Here is a 15507-nt window from a genome sequence, read left to right as displayed (position 1 = left end):
TTTGTATACATGAAAAGAAGACATCCTGTCAGAGATTGCATCATAGACAGACCTTAAAAAATTATGTTAAGTGAAAAAAGATAGTCAGAAGGGCAAATATGATTTCACTATATGAAATGCCTCAGCCATAAAGAAAAGAACAAAATGCCATTTGTGGCAATATGCATGGTCTTAGAGACTATCATGCTAAGTTATGTAAGTCAGACTGAGAAAGTAAAATATCATATGATATCACTTGCATGTGGAATCTAATAAAAACTGTACAAATGAACTTATTTACAAAATAAAAACAGACTCACGTATCTCAAAACCAAACTTCTGGTTACCAAAGGGGAAATATAGGGGGAAGTGATAAATTAGGAGATTGGAATTAACATATACACACTGCTATGTATATAAAATGGGCTTCCCTGGTGGTTCAGATGGTAAAGTGTTTGCCTGCAATGTGGGAGACCCAGGTTCAATCCCTGGGTCGGGAAGATCCCCTGGAGAAGGAAATGGCAACCCACTCCAGTATTCTTGCCTGGAAAATTGCATGGATGGAGGAGCCTGGTGGGCTACACAGTCCATAGGGTTGCAAAGAGTTGGACAAGACTGAGCGACTTCATTTCAGTATGCATAAAATAGATAACTACCAAGGACTTATGTATAGCACAGGGAACTCTACTCATGATTATACTCAATATTCTATAAAAAATCTACATGGGAAAAGAATCTGAAAAAGAATTCACACACACACACACACATATATATAAATATAAATATATGAAAGTGAAATTAACTCAGTCATGTCTGACTGTTTGTGGCCCCATGGACTATACAGTCCATGTAATTCTCCAGGTCAGACTGGAGTAGGTAGCCTTTTCCTTTTCCAGGGGATCCTCCCAACCCAGGTTTCCTGCTTTGCAGGCAGATTCTTTACCAGCTGAGCCCCAGGGGAAGCCTATATATATACATACATACACACACACATGTATACATACATATATATATATATACACACACATACACACACACATATATATAACTGATTCACTTTCCTGTACACTTGAAACTAGTACAACATTAAGTAAACATTAAGTAAACCAACATTAAGTAAACCAACTATACTTAAATAAAAATTTAAATACAAACAAACAAAAACACAAACAAACAATGTAGTTTATATACATGATGAAATAATCAGGCATAAATGCAAGCCAGTCACAGAAGGACAAATATGATTCTACTATGTTAAAAAATGAGTTAGTACCTCAGTTATGTCCAACTCGTTGCAACCCCATGAACTATAGCCTGCCAGGCTCCTCTGTCCATAGAATTCTCCAGGCCAGAATACTGGAGTGGGTATTTATTCCCTTCTCCAAGGGATCTTCTCAACCCAGGGATTGAACCCATGTCTCCTGTATTTCAGGCCATTTCTTTACCATCTGAATCACTAGGGAAGCCCTTGTTAGTTGTAACTAACTCTTTGTGACTCCATAGATTGTAGCCCACCAGGCTCCTCTATCCATGGAATTCTCCAGGCAGGAATACTGGAGTGGGTAGCCATTTTCTTCTCCAGGGAATCTTCCTTTCTCCGGGGGATATATTGACCCAGGAGTCGAACCCAGGTCTCCTGTGTTGTAGGCAGATTCTTTACCATCTGAGCCACCAGGAAAACCATGATTCCACTATATGAAGTACCTAATGTACTTCCCATAGAATCTGAAAGTAGAATGGTGGTTATGCTTATATGTTATGATCATATGTTGTTTTTCAGTCACTAAGTCATGACTCACTCTTTAAGACCCCATGGATTGCAGCATGCCAGGCTTTCCTGTCCTTCGGCATTTCCTGGAGTTTGCTCAAATTCATGTCCATTGAAGTGATGATGCCATCCAACCATCTCATCCCCTGTCATCCCCTTCTCCTCCTGCCTTCAATCTTTCCTAGCATCAGCTGTCTTTACCAATGAGTCAGCTCTTCTCATCAGGTGGTCAAAGTACTGGAGCTTCAGCTTCAGAATCAATCCTTCCAGTGAATATTCAGGATTGATTTCCTTTAGGATTGACTAGTTTGATCTGTACAAGGAACTCTCAAGAGTCTTCTCCAGCACCACAGTTCGAAAGCATCAATTCTTTGGTGCTCAACTTTCTTTATGCTCCAACTCTCACATCTGTACATGACTACTGGAAAAACTATAGCTTTGACTCTATGGACCTTTGTTGGCAATGTGTTGTCTATGTTTTTTTGCTTTTAATATGCTGTTTAGGTTTGTCATGGGCTTCCCTGGTGGCTCAGTTGGTAAAGAATCTGCCTGCAATGCAGGAGTTCAGTTCAGTTTAGTCGCTCAGTTGTGTCCAACTCTTTGTGACCCCGTGAATTGCAGCACACCAGGCCTCCCTGTCCATTCAAACTCATGTCCATTGAGTCCGTGATGCCATCCAGCCATCTCATCCTCTGTCATCCCCTTCTCTTCCTGACCCCAATCCCTCCCAGCATCAGAGTCTTTTCCAGTGAATCAACTCTTTGCATTAGGTGGCCAAAGTACTGGAGTTTCAGCTCTAGCATCATTCCTTCCAAAGAACACCCAGGACTGATCTCCTTCAGAATGGACTGGTTGGATCTCCTTGCAATCCAAGGGACTCTCAAGAGTCTTCTCCAACACCACGGTTCAAAAGCATCAATTCTTCGGCACTCAGCTTTCTTCACAGTCCAACTCTCACATCCATACATGACTACTGGAAAAACCATAGCCTTGACTAGACAGACCTTTGTTGGCAAAGTAATGTCTCTGATTTTTAATATGCTATCTACTTTGGCATGCAGGAAACCCTGGTTCAATTCCTGGGTCAGGAAGATCCCCTGGAGAAGGAAATGGCAACCCACTCCAGTATTCTTGCCTGGAGAATCCCATGGACAGAGGAGCCTGGTGGACTAAGTGGACTAGATTTGTCATAGCTTTTCTTCCAAGGAGCAAGTGTCTTTTAATTTAATAGCTGCAATCACCATCTGCAATGATTGCTATCATATAATAATATATATACTATAATATATAAAGAACTATGTGGTACTGATGAAATAAATTATAAATATTTAAATGAAAAAATATACAGTGCTCATGAATGTGAAGATATCAATTCTTTCCAAAATAATATGCAGATGCATATATCAGTCAATTTTTACCATAAAGAATAAGTTTTGTAGCTCTACAGGGGTCTTATCTAAGGGTGAACAGTGGCAGGTCCTGAGAAGTGGGAGAGATTTGGTCACAGGGCTTTTGGAAAAATCACAATAGGAACTTACAATTGTTTTTGACTTGGTGAGCAGTTATCTAGGGCATGTAACCACATGGGGATGTAGTGTTACTGTGAGGACACCACAACCAAACAAATGGATGCAGAGGCAGAGATACTATGAGGCAGCTTAGCTAACCACTTAGTGCAATCTCCAAACACACCCAGAAGTAACGTTTAATCTAGGCACACCATGGCAATCATTTTGACACATAAAATGAAACACCGCAATGAAAGGAATTAACACATGCAAAATATGAATTTTGAAACATCCTAAGTGAAAAAAGTCAGATAAAAATAGTTCATATTTTGTCATTCCATGTACATGAAATGGCTAGAATAAAAGTCATAGAAATGAATGCCTATTAGTGTTTGTCCTATTCTGAAGGGAAGAGGCAATAGAAAATGATGCTTAAAGAGTATAGGCCTTGCTTTTAATGTAATGGAAATATTCTACAATTAGGTAGAGAGGTAGCGGTTACACATCATTGTGAATGTACTAACAAATGCTGAATTGTCCATTTTCAAATTATCAAAATAATTCATTTTATGTGTTTCATCTCAAAAAATAAAAGTAAAAACATTGAGCAAAATATTTTTTCTATGTATATTTAATATTATCATTTCTTGTATAAAAAAATCTTAGTTGCCCAAGAAAATAGCAGTGTTTATATGTCATAAGCTGTCAGCCAAGTTTTTGTTAAAAACACAGACTAATGTATATTAAGAAGTTTCATAGAGAAATATTTATCAGAAGAGTAATATGTTACCTTCACTTTACAGCATTTAATGGTGTTTTTAATCTACTTCCAAAGTCATTTTATTTTTACATATTAATCAAAATATATGGATATTACCTTTATTATCTAATTGAAGGAATGTAAATCTAGAATCAATTGTATTTTATTATTGCTACAATCTTAATCATCATTTTTTTAAAATATTATTTTATTTTTAAACTTTACAATATTGTATTGGTTCTGCCATATATCTAAATGAATCCACCACAGGCATACATGTGTTCCCCATCCCGAACCCTCTTCCCCCCTCCCTCCCCATACCATCCCTCCGGGTCATCCCAGTGCACCAGCCCCAAGCATCCAGCATCGTGCATCGAACCTGGACTGGCGACTCATTTCATATATAATATTATACATATTTCAATGCCATTCTCCCAATCATCTCACCCTCTCCCTCTCCCACAGAGTCCAAAATCATCATCATTTTTATACTTAATTATTCCTAACCTAACACATATGCATAACAAGCCAGAACTTTTGATGTCATTTTAGAAAGCCATAATATTCATCACTTTCAGTATCACCAACTCAATGGACGTGAGTTTGAGCAAACTCTGAGAGATGATGAACGACAGGGAAGCCTGGTATACTGTAGTCCATGAGGTCACAGAGAATCAGACATGACTTAGCAACTGGACAACAAATTCAGTTGAAAGTAAACTTCTTGAAAATTAGGGTGCATGTTCTCTGATTCTTGCAGAGTTCCCAGTATGATTTGGGGAGTACTAGATGCTCATCATGGTTTAGACATGACAAAATAAAACAAATAAAAGAATAAATTAATGAATATGTGAGTAGTTGAAACATTCTGTATTGAAGAGCTTTCGATCTGTGTCTTAGAATGACTTCCAGGGAAAGAAACAATACTGAAATCATTCACTTTTACTAAAACTGATTTATGTTCATTGTAATTCCTCTCCATTGAATACATTCTTATACATAAACACATGCATAGATACAAATCTATGGAATAAATCCTTTATTTATTATCGTGTAGCTAGAAGAGTGGAAAACTTTTACTCTTTTCCTCCTCCCATTAGGTTAGCTTGATTGCTATACAAGCATCTGTGCCTTCAATGTTCTGAAATATCCCCTTGAGACATATAACACATATTTTTCTTAAACGCCCAGTTCAATAGTATAGATATCAAGGGATTTAGAAGTTGAAGACTATGCATGTACATATATTGTACAGTCATGATATTTTTTAACCAGGATTCTGAACACCTGGACTAGTTCATATTCAGTTCACTGTTCTGCTATCCAGAGCTAAGGTATTTAAGGAAATAAACAGTGGGAGTAGTGATAGGATATTATTAGGATAATAAGATAAAGTGGAGAGAGTTTTGAATGCATATAAATGGTTTATGATACTTTTAGAAATGCAGATAACAATATTTGAAGGCAGAATTACATTGAAAGTTGGGAGGTTGGAAAATGTTTATTTTTCCAATTCTCAGATTGCACTTCAATGTAAATTTCCATCATGTTTATGAATAGCTAATCTATAGGAATGATTTGTTCAGTTGCACTAGAAATCAGGTATAAATCATCCTCACAACAAGAAGAAATAGGGAAATAGGTTGAGAGTATTACTCAGTCATGGTCAGAACAGTCTAGCTTTTTATCTTCTCTCCCCTCGTTCTCAAATGAACATCTAATTTTTCTTGGTTCATTTTTAGAAAGACCTAGTTATGACTATATTTCAACCATTTTAGATAACAACATTTGCCTGGAAGAGTCCACTGTCATAGGGAGAGAAAACAAGAGTTTTAAAGATTGAGGACTAGCTAGTGAGAAAGCAATCTAACTGTCTACAGGGTTTGGGATAGAGAAGAAACAACAGGTATTCATGTGCTAAGTTACTATCAATAATCTGTCTACATTCACAGCGTAATATTAGTTAATTTTCCTTGTGAGGAAAAATAAATTATGATGCTTGAAATAATTTAATATTTGTTTTGGAAAATGTCTTATTTAGTTTGTGGCTAATATTATATTACTTTGATATAAGTATGAATCTGACAGTGTTGCAAATGTATTGAAGACAGGATTCAATTTTTAATTGTAACAAGAAAGTTTTTAGTAATTAAAAACACATATCTTTATAAAGAACACACAAAAGTTAAAACGGGATATTTACCTAATATTTAGGAAAAATATTCTTCAGAATACAGCATCAGTAATATACTGTTTATTTTTCAGTTATGAATATTTATACTTTTCCTGATGTCTCTACTGTTCAAATGTGTTAAGAAACAGAAATGAATGTTGATACTATTTTTCCAACAATTTATAGCAATTTAGTACACACTAGCAATGGCACCTCACTCCAGCACTGGAAAATCCCATGGACGGAGGTGACTGGTGGACCACAGTCCATGGGGTCTCTAAGAGTCGGACATGACTGAGCGACTTCACTTTCACTTTTCACTTTCATGCATTGGAGAAGGAAATGGCAACCCACTCCAGTGTTCTTGCCTGGAGAATCCCAGGGATGGGGGACCCTGGTGGGCTGCCGTCTATGGGGTCGCACAGAGTTGGACACGACTGAAGTGGCTTAGCAGCAGCAGCAGCAGCTACATGTTTATCAAAAACAAATTTCAGTGTCTAATTTATTTCAATGCTTATTATATATATGCATAAACATATGGACATATATACATACCTATGATTTTATAGCATTCTTATTTCTTTTAGTAACATCTGTGAAAGTAATCTGAAAAATATAATGTCGTATTCAAACATAAAATGTACTTTTACAAGCCTGACAGAAAGAAAGTTGATTGCAATTTTGGTATTCATGGAAACACAACTCTTACATTGTAAATCCACAGTATTCTTTATTTCCAAAGTGTGACGTGTAAAGCTTTTGCTACTCTTGGTCTTAATAATTTAAAGCAACATCAGTGGCACTAAAATAAGAAATGGAGGATCAGCTAATAAGCTGTGACATGATTTAAATGATGCCCAATTTTGAAACTTCACCTGTGGCTCAACAAACTGAGCAGGAGAATTTATTTTAGTATCTCAAGAGGGAACAGTTTGATACATTAACTGCTGCATATCAAGCCTTTGTCTATTTTTCTCAAAAGTGCTCTTAATCCAACATTTTCTTGCTTACATTTTGGCATTGCCTGAAATCAGTATTTCCTCCCAAATTTCTTGATGTGTTTATATTATTTTGGTGTTTTCTATTTCCCATAAAACTTTTGTGCATACTTTCAGCGTGATTTTCTTTCTGACATACCTCTTTTTTAATATATATATCTTAAAAAATAAAGCTTTAGTTTAAACAATTGATCCTATTTGCAAACAAATATGTTTACTTTGTCTATCACATTATTTTTCTTGCTTTCTTGAGATTTCTTTTGTTTTCTCCACCTTATTATGTATTTTTTGGGCATGTACAATTTCTGGTGATTTATTAGATACATATTGGAGAAGGAAATGGCAACCCACTCCAGTACTCTTGTCTGGAAAATCCCATGGACAGAGAAGCCTGATAGACTACAGTCCATGGGATCACAAAGAGTCGGACACGACTGATCGACCTTACTCACATTAGATACATATTATATTTTGTTTCTTCTGGTGGTTGCTTTATATCTTCCAAATAATAATGTTTCGACTACAGCATTTAGTTTAACAATGTTTAAACTCAAGTATGAAAGTATAATTCATAATCTGTTAATTCATTAAAAAATATTTATTGACATCTAGGCGTTGGGCGGGGGAGGAGTCGGAGGCGGAGAAGAAGGCGGCGGCGGCGGCGGGTGGAGGACCGAGCGCCGTCCTCGCTCCAAATTTAAAAAAAAAAAAAAAAAAGAAAAATATTTATTGACATCTAATATGTACTAAGTGTCTTGCTATACAATGCAGGTATGAAGTAAAATCTTAGTATTAAGGATTTTATTATATTGTGTATGATTCAAAAATATAATAAGATTTTATAATATCATGATATTAAGCTAGTGGAAAAAATTATTTCATCTACAAATTTATTCTGTGACTATAAGCCAAGTATTTTGCTATTATATTAAGAAGCTTTAGAGATTGGCACTCTAACCTGTCCAAGAGTTGAATTTTCGTGAAAAATGTAATATAGAGGTTATTTTGGAAAGGATGGGGGATTAGAAAAAAGGAGAGAAGACTGTAAATTCACAAAGCTAAAAATGTCAGTATGATTTGAATAGGAAAAAGCAAAAGCAAAGAGAAAATATTGCTCTACCTGTTTGGTCTGCCAGAAATATAAGCTTGCTTCAGGTCTGAGATAAATTGTCCATTTCTCCTAGAAAGTTTTCTTGATGTAACTCTAAGTTCACTTAGTTTTCATTTCTATGTGCTCTTATATTAGTGTAAGGTTTTCATGTTTGAGTAAACTCCAGGAGTTGGCAATGGACAGGGAGGCCTGGCGTGCTGCAGTCCTCCTCGGGGTTGCAAAGATTGGGACACAACTGAGAGACTGAATTGAACTGAAGGTTTTCACAATGGCATAGGAAGAGTAATTTAAAGAGTGCTTTAAGAAACATGATTATCCTATATTGCTTTACTATTTCCAAAAACTTTCCTTTTGCAGTGGTTTAACCTGCCATCCTCAGTATAAATACATGAAGATACAACCAAAATGTAGGTAGAAAAACTGACTAAGGAACAATCTGATAGCTCTAATACATCTACCATTTTAAACAATGGTACTTTTATTTTATGGTGACTGGAAGTTTATTCTGGGAAGAAAGTTTAACAGGTAATATAAATGCATATATTTCAGGTGTGACAAAGGTCAAGAATGAAGCATCATTAAATATGGGAAGGTTGAATCTCATATTCACATTTAAGTGTAAGATCCTCAGTCTTTCCACTATGTCACTCTAAGATCACTGGCAGCCTGTTATGTAACCCTCCAGGATGTAGATTACTGGATTTTTTTCAGCAAAACATGAAAGCTCCTCAGGAAAAAAGCTATGAACCTGATAACTGTCTTCAATGAAGCAGAGGTTCCAACCTGAGGACTCAAAATAAATGCTACCAGTTGATGAGACTCACCAATCACTGGTATTTAGAATCAGAAACTTTCTATAACCTCTTTCTTAAGCATAAATTAATAGTCAATGGTTATCATATATTTCAGTAACACTTTCAAATGAAAGGCAAAAAATCTTTAAAAATAAAAATTGGATTCATTTCGATATTTGGCAAAACTAACACAATATTGTAAAGTTTAAAAATAAAATAAAATTTAAAAAATAAAAATAAAAATTGAGACAGGCATTATTGAAATAATACATTTGAAGCATATATATATATAATATACACATATATAACATATGTGTATTAAGTATATATAAAAATATTGTTCTCAGAGTCACAAAATTCAGAGAAAGTAAGATCTTGTAAAATCCATCAACAACAGCGCTACACAGGGGTGTAGTGTTAGTGTGATTTAGGAAAACATAGTTGAATTTTCTAGAAAATGAATCAAAAAAATGAATTGATTCAAGATGAGAAAATTTTTAAACACAAAAAGAAGAAAAAGCCCAGAAGATTCAATATCTGGCAAAAAGTAATTGTAGTAAAATAACAAGGACCATGGACGGGAAGAAATGATCAAAAGTTAATAGAAGAAAATTTCCAAAATGAAAGCTCATGGCCATAGATTTCCAGATTCACAATGCCCAGTAAATGACTTCACAAAACAAGATATCAGTCAGTTCAGTTCAGTAGCTCAGTCATGTCTGACCCTTTAGGACCCCATGGATTACAGCATTCCAGGATTCCCTATCCAGGACCAACTCCTGGAGCCTACTCAAACTCATGTCCATTGAGTTGATGATGCCATCCAACCATCTCATCCTCTGTCATCCCCTTCTCCTCCCACCTTCAATCTTTCCAGCATCAGGATCTTTTCAAATGAGTCAGTTCTTCCCATCAGGTGGCCAAAGTATTGGAGTTTCAGCTTCAGCATCAGTCCCTCCAATAAATATTCAGGATTCATTTCCTTTAGGATGGACTGGTTGGATCTCCTTGAAGTCTAAGGGACTCTCAAGAGTCTTCTCCAACACCACAGTTCAGAAACATCAACTCTTTGGTGCTCAGCTTTCTTTATAGTCCAACTCTCACATCCATACATGACTACTGGAAAAACCATAGCTTTGACTAGATGGACCTTTGTCAGTAAAGTAATGTCTTTGCTTTTTAATCTGCTGTCTGGGTTGGTCATAGCTTTTCTTCCAAGGAGCAAGCATCTTTTTTAATTTCATGGCTGCAGTCACCATTTGAAGTGATTTTGGACCCCCCCCCAAAATAAAGTCTGCCACTGTTTCATCTGTTTCACCATCTATTTGCCATGAAGTGATGGGACCAATTGCCATGATCTTCGTTTTCTGAATGTTGAGCTTTAAGCCAACTTTTTCACTCCCCACTTTCACTTTCATCAAGAGGCTCTTTAGTTCTTCCTCGCTTTCTGCCATAAGGGTGGTGTAATCTGCATATCTGAAGTGATTGATATTTCTCCTGGCAATCTTGATTCCAGCTTGTGCTTCTTCCAGCCTGGCATTTTGCATGATGTACTCTGCATCGAAGTTAAATAAGCAGGGTGACAATATACAGCCTTGACGTACTTTTTCCCAATTTGGAACCAGTCTGTTGTTTCACATCCAGTTCTAACTGTTGCTTCCTGATCTGCATACAGGTTTCTCAGGAGGTAGTTCAGGTAGTCTTGTATTCCCATCTCTTTCACAGTTTGTTGTGATTCACACCGTCAAAGGCTTAGGCATAGTCAATAAAGCAAAAGTAGATGTTTTTCTGGAACTCTCTTACTTTTTCGATGATACAACGGATGTTGGCAATTTGATTTCTGGTTCCTCTGCTTTTTCTAAATCCACCTTGAACATCTGGAAGTTCACAGTTCATGTATTGCTGAAGCCTGGCTTGGAAAATTTTGAGTATAAATTTGCTAGTGTGTGAGATAAGTGCAACTGTGCAGTAGTTTGAGCATTCTTTGGCATTGACTTTCTTTGGGATTGGAAAGAAAACTGACCTTTTCCAGTCCTGTGGCCACTGCTGCATTTTTCAAATTTGCTGGCATATTGAGTGCCATAATTTAATAGCATCATCTTTTAGAATTTGAAATAGCTCAACTGAAATTCCATAACCTCCACTAGCTTTGTTCATAGTGATGCTTTCTAAGGCCCCCTTGACTTTGCATTCCAGGATGTCTGGCTCTAGTTGAGAGATCACACCATCGTGGTTATCTGGGTCAGGAAGATCTCTTTTGTATAATTCTTCTGTATTCTTGCCAACTGTTCTTAATATCTTCTGCTTCTGTTAGGTCCATACCATTTCTGTCCTTTATTCTGCTCATCTTTGCATGAAATATTCCCTTTATTCATCTATCATCACCATTATCAGCATTAAACTTGAAAGCACAGACACTATAAAATTTTCTTAACTATTTCAAAGCCAGAAAGCAAATAAATGAAGAAAAACAAAGGAAGGAGAGGTAGTGTCAAAAGGATCAAAATCTTCTTAATATCTATACCTGAGGCTAGAATTTGGAAAAACCTATGACATTTATGTATGAAGAAAATTTCTACCAAGGGTTTCCATTTACTCATTTATAAAGTGCAGACCATTAAAAAGACTAAGAGCCAAAGAACTGATGCTTTTGAATTCTGGTGCTGGAGAAGACTCTTGAGTGTCCCTTGGACAGCAAGGGGATCAAGCCAGTCAATCGTAAAGGAAATCAACCCTGAATATTCATAGGAAGGACTGATGCTGAAGTTGAAGCTCCAAAACTTTGACCACCTGATGCAAAGAGCCCACTCATTGGGAAAGACCCTGATGCTAGGAAAGATTGAGGGCAGGAGGAGAAGGGGTTGACAGAGAATGAGATGATTGGATGGTATCATCAACTCAGTGGATGTGATTTTGATCAAACTCAGGGTTTAGTGAAAGACAGGGAAGCCTGGCGTGCTGCAGTTCATTGGGTCACAAAGCGACACGACTTAGAGTCTGAACAACAACAGCAGCAAAGTACAGATTAATAAAAGATTACTTTCTGAGCTTGTAGTGAAGACTAAATGAGTTAATTTTTATAAAATCCTAGAACTGTGCTTGGTTTACAGTAAGCATATATATGAACTCTGTTAGAAATAAGAGCAATATTAAATGCATCCTAAACACATCTATTGTGTCACTGATAAATAATTAATGAGATTTTCTTTAAGAAAACACCCAAAAGGAGATGTGTACAATAATTAACATTTATGTAGGATTAAACAAAAAATTAATTAGAAAGACTGCAACCAATTAATTAAAATTTTATGAAGATTTATCTATTTTGAGATTCTTATTTATCAATTATAGGAATTTTTTATTTTGTTTAAAATAATGTTATTGCAATATATGTGATAGTGCCTGGCATATAATAGGTGATACATATATATTTGTTGAATGAATTGATCATTTAAAAATTAACAAAAACTATATACCTGGCTTAAGCTATGTGTAAATAAATATTTCCTGGCATTAAAATGTTTGATTCTTTGATTTAAAATGCAAACTTAACACAGACAGATAGAGGAACCGCAACTGAGATTTCTTTTTCTTTTTTCCAAATCTAGGAGGGTCAAAAAGCAAAGCAAAACAAAAAATAAAAGTGAAACCATATAAGCTTCTTAGTGACTATACCAGCCTGATCATGATAATGCTGAACCAAACAGATGTGACACCATCCTGTTTTATTCTTAATGGGATCCCAGGACTGGAGGACATGCACATGTGGATTTCCTTCCCATTCTGCTCCATGTATGTTGTAGCTATGGTAGGGAACTGTGGACTCCTCTACCTCATTCGCTATGAGGACTCACTACACAGACCCATGTATTACTTCTTGGCCATGCTTTCCCTAACTGACCTTGTCATGTGCTCTAGTACCACCCCTAAAGCTCTTTGCATCTTCTGGTTTCAACTCAAGGAAATCAGCTTTGAAGAATGTTTGGTCCAGATGTTCTTTATTCACACCTTCACAGGGATGGAATCTGGCGTGCTCATGCTTATGGCCCTGGACTGCTATGTGGCCATCTGCTACCCCCTGCGCTATTCAACTATCCTCACCAATCCTGTCATTGCAAGAGTTGGGGTTGCCACTTTCCTGAGAGCAGTATTTCTTATCATTCCCTTGGTTTTCTTCACCAAGCAACTACCCTACTGCAGAGGCAACCTAATACACCATACCTACTGTGACCAGCTATCTGTGGCCAAGCTATCTTGTGGAAATATCAAGATCAATGTTATCTATGGTCTGATGGCTGCCTTCCTAATTGGAGGCTTTGACATTCTGTGCATCGCCATTTCCTACACCATGATCCTCCGGGCAGTGGTCAGTCTATCATCAACAGAAGCTCGGCGGAAGGCCTTCAGCACCTGCACTGCCCACATCTGTGCTATAGTTTTCTCCTACAGCCCAGCCTTCTTCTGTTTCTTTTTTGATCGCTTTGGAAGCCATACAATTCCTTCATCGTGTCACATCATTGTGGCCAATATTTACCTGCTCCTACCTCCCACTATGAACCCTATTGTCTACGGGGTGAAAACCAAGCAGATACGAGATTGTGTCCTAAGGATCCTTTCAGGCTCTAAGAATACAAAATCCTATATCCCATATCTTTCAGGGAAAAGATGAAAGGCCAAAGGGAAAGAAACAAAGTGATACTTCTGTTGGATGTTTGGTCAGGATCTAAAACTATCTTTTTAAATGTAACATTTGGGTCACAACAAGTGAAGGTGCTGATTGAGGCAATGTTTTCAGAATGCCCAAAGCCTTGACACACCCCTGCCCCATGCGCACACACACTGTCTTACGAATTTTTTATCTCCTCACCTCTGTGAAAGACTAGTCTCCACATTAGCCCAAGTTACAATGGAAAAAAAAAAAAAAAACGTAGTGGAAATCAGAATAATTATTAAAAAATGAATAAGGAACAGATATCTGCCATAGATACTGGTCTTCTTTTCAAATAGTGATTGAAAATTTCAGTTGGAAACCTTAACATACCTCTCTCAACAATGGATAGAACAACTATACAGAAAACCAACAAGAATATAAAACCCAACAGAAGTTCAATCAACAGTATCTAATAGATCTTTATAAAACAATTTCCCCAACAATACTAGAATACGCATTCTTTTTTTAATGTGTACATGAAACATATACCTATAACAAGAATTATCCTGAGCCATAAAAAAAACCTAAATATTTCAAAAAGATCCAAAGCATATACTGTGTATTTTCCAACTACAACAGAATCTGACAATAAATAAAAAATTTTAAAAGGACAGGAAAACCTACAAACATTTGGAAAGTAAGCAAGACACTTGTAAATAATCCATGAGTCAGAGAGGAAGTCTAAAGGAAAATTAAAAAAATACATTGACTAAAAATAGAATTCAATGTATCATAATTTCTGGAACACACTGAAGTATTGTTGAAAGGGTAACTTAGAGCACTCAATACATACATTAGAAAAGAGAAAAAATATCCAAGCAATATTCCAAATCTAGAAAAAGAATGATAGTAAGCTCCAGGAGTTGGTGATGGACAGGGAAGCTAGGTGTATTGCAGTCCATGGGGTTGCAAAGAGTTGGACATGACTGAGCAACTGAACTGAACTGAACTGATAACTCCTACAATGACTACTATTTCATTAGTAGAAGAAAGGGAATGATAAAGAGGAGAAGATAATGAAATTAAAATCAGAAAAATAAAGTTAAAATCAATGAAGCATATAGTTTGCTACTTGAAAATATCATTAACTAACTTGACTATTAAACTGACTAACTTCTATCAATATTAATAGGGAGAAAAAGAGAAGAAACAAATACACAATGCCAGGAATGAAACAGAATATCATGTTGGACTCTGAAAAAATGAAAGGGTAACGTGGAAATACTACACTACACAAAATCTTGACAATTGCTCAGAAAACACACCAAAATATACTCAATATGAAAAATACAATTTCAATAGCTCTGTTACCATTAATGCCATTGAATTTTTATTAAAAAAGTAATCTCCAGAGCCTTGTATTTTCATTGGAGAATTCTTGAAGTATTAACACCAATTCTATGCAATATCTTCTAGAAAATAGAAAAGAAGGGAATACTTCACAATTCTTTCTATTAAGTTAGTGTTATTCTGATACCCAAACTGGAGAAAGACAGAACAACAGCAACAAAATCTATAAAACAATATCTCTCATGACTCTAGATGGAAAAATTCCTAAAAAATACCCAACAAATAAAATTCAAAAATGCACAAAAATTATATACCATTATTAAATAATTAGTCCAGTGGATTTTATTCTCAGCATTCAAGATTGTTTCAGTATTCAACAATCAACCACATTAACAGGTTAAATAATAACCATCAT

At 36.1% G+C, this 15507-nt stretch overlaps 1 protein-coding gene across 1 annotated transcript; it reads left to right on the top strand.

The window, feature by feature from the left end:
• Positions 1-12776: 12776 nt before the first annotated feature.
• On the top strand, positions 12777-13760 carry LOC147357937 (olfactory receptor 52N4-like). The gene has a single exon (XM_086338166.1). It carries the CDS (start codon positions 12777-12779, stop codon positions 13758-13760), a length of 984 nt encoding a protein of 327 aa, XP_086194292.1.
• The last annotated feature ends 1747 nt before the right edge of the window (positions 13761-15507 follow it).

Source organism: Bos grunniens, chromosome 15, assembly GCF_055505025.1.
Source record: "Bos grunniens cultivar Pamir isolate PY7600 chromosome 15, Bosgru_T2T1.0, whole genome shotgun sequence".
NCBI lineage: Eukaryota > Metazoa > Chordata > Mammalia > Artiodactyla > Bovidae > Bos > Bos grunniens.
Note: the sequence above shows the minus strand (reverse complement) of the source record. Positions and strands in the feature narration are given on the sequence as shown.

Bases quoted from the DNA above. Each gene is read 5' to 3' on its own strand.
- LOC147357937 (XM_086338166.1), top strand. From the start codon at position 12,777: ATGATAATGCTGAACCAAACAGATGTGACACCATCCTGTTTTATTCTT.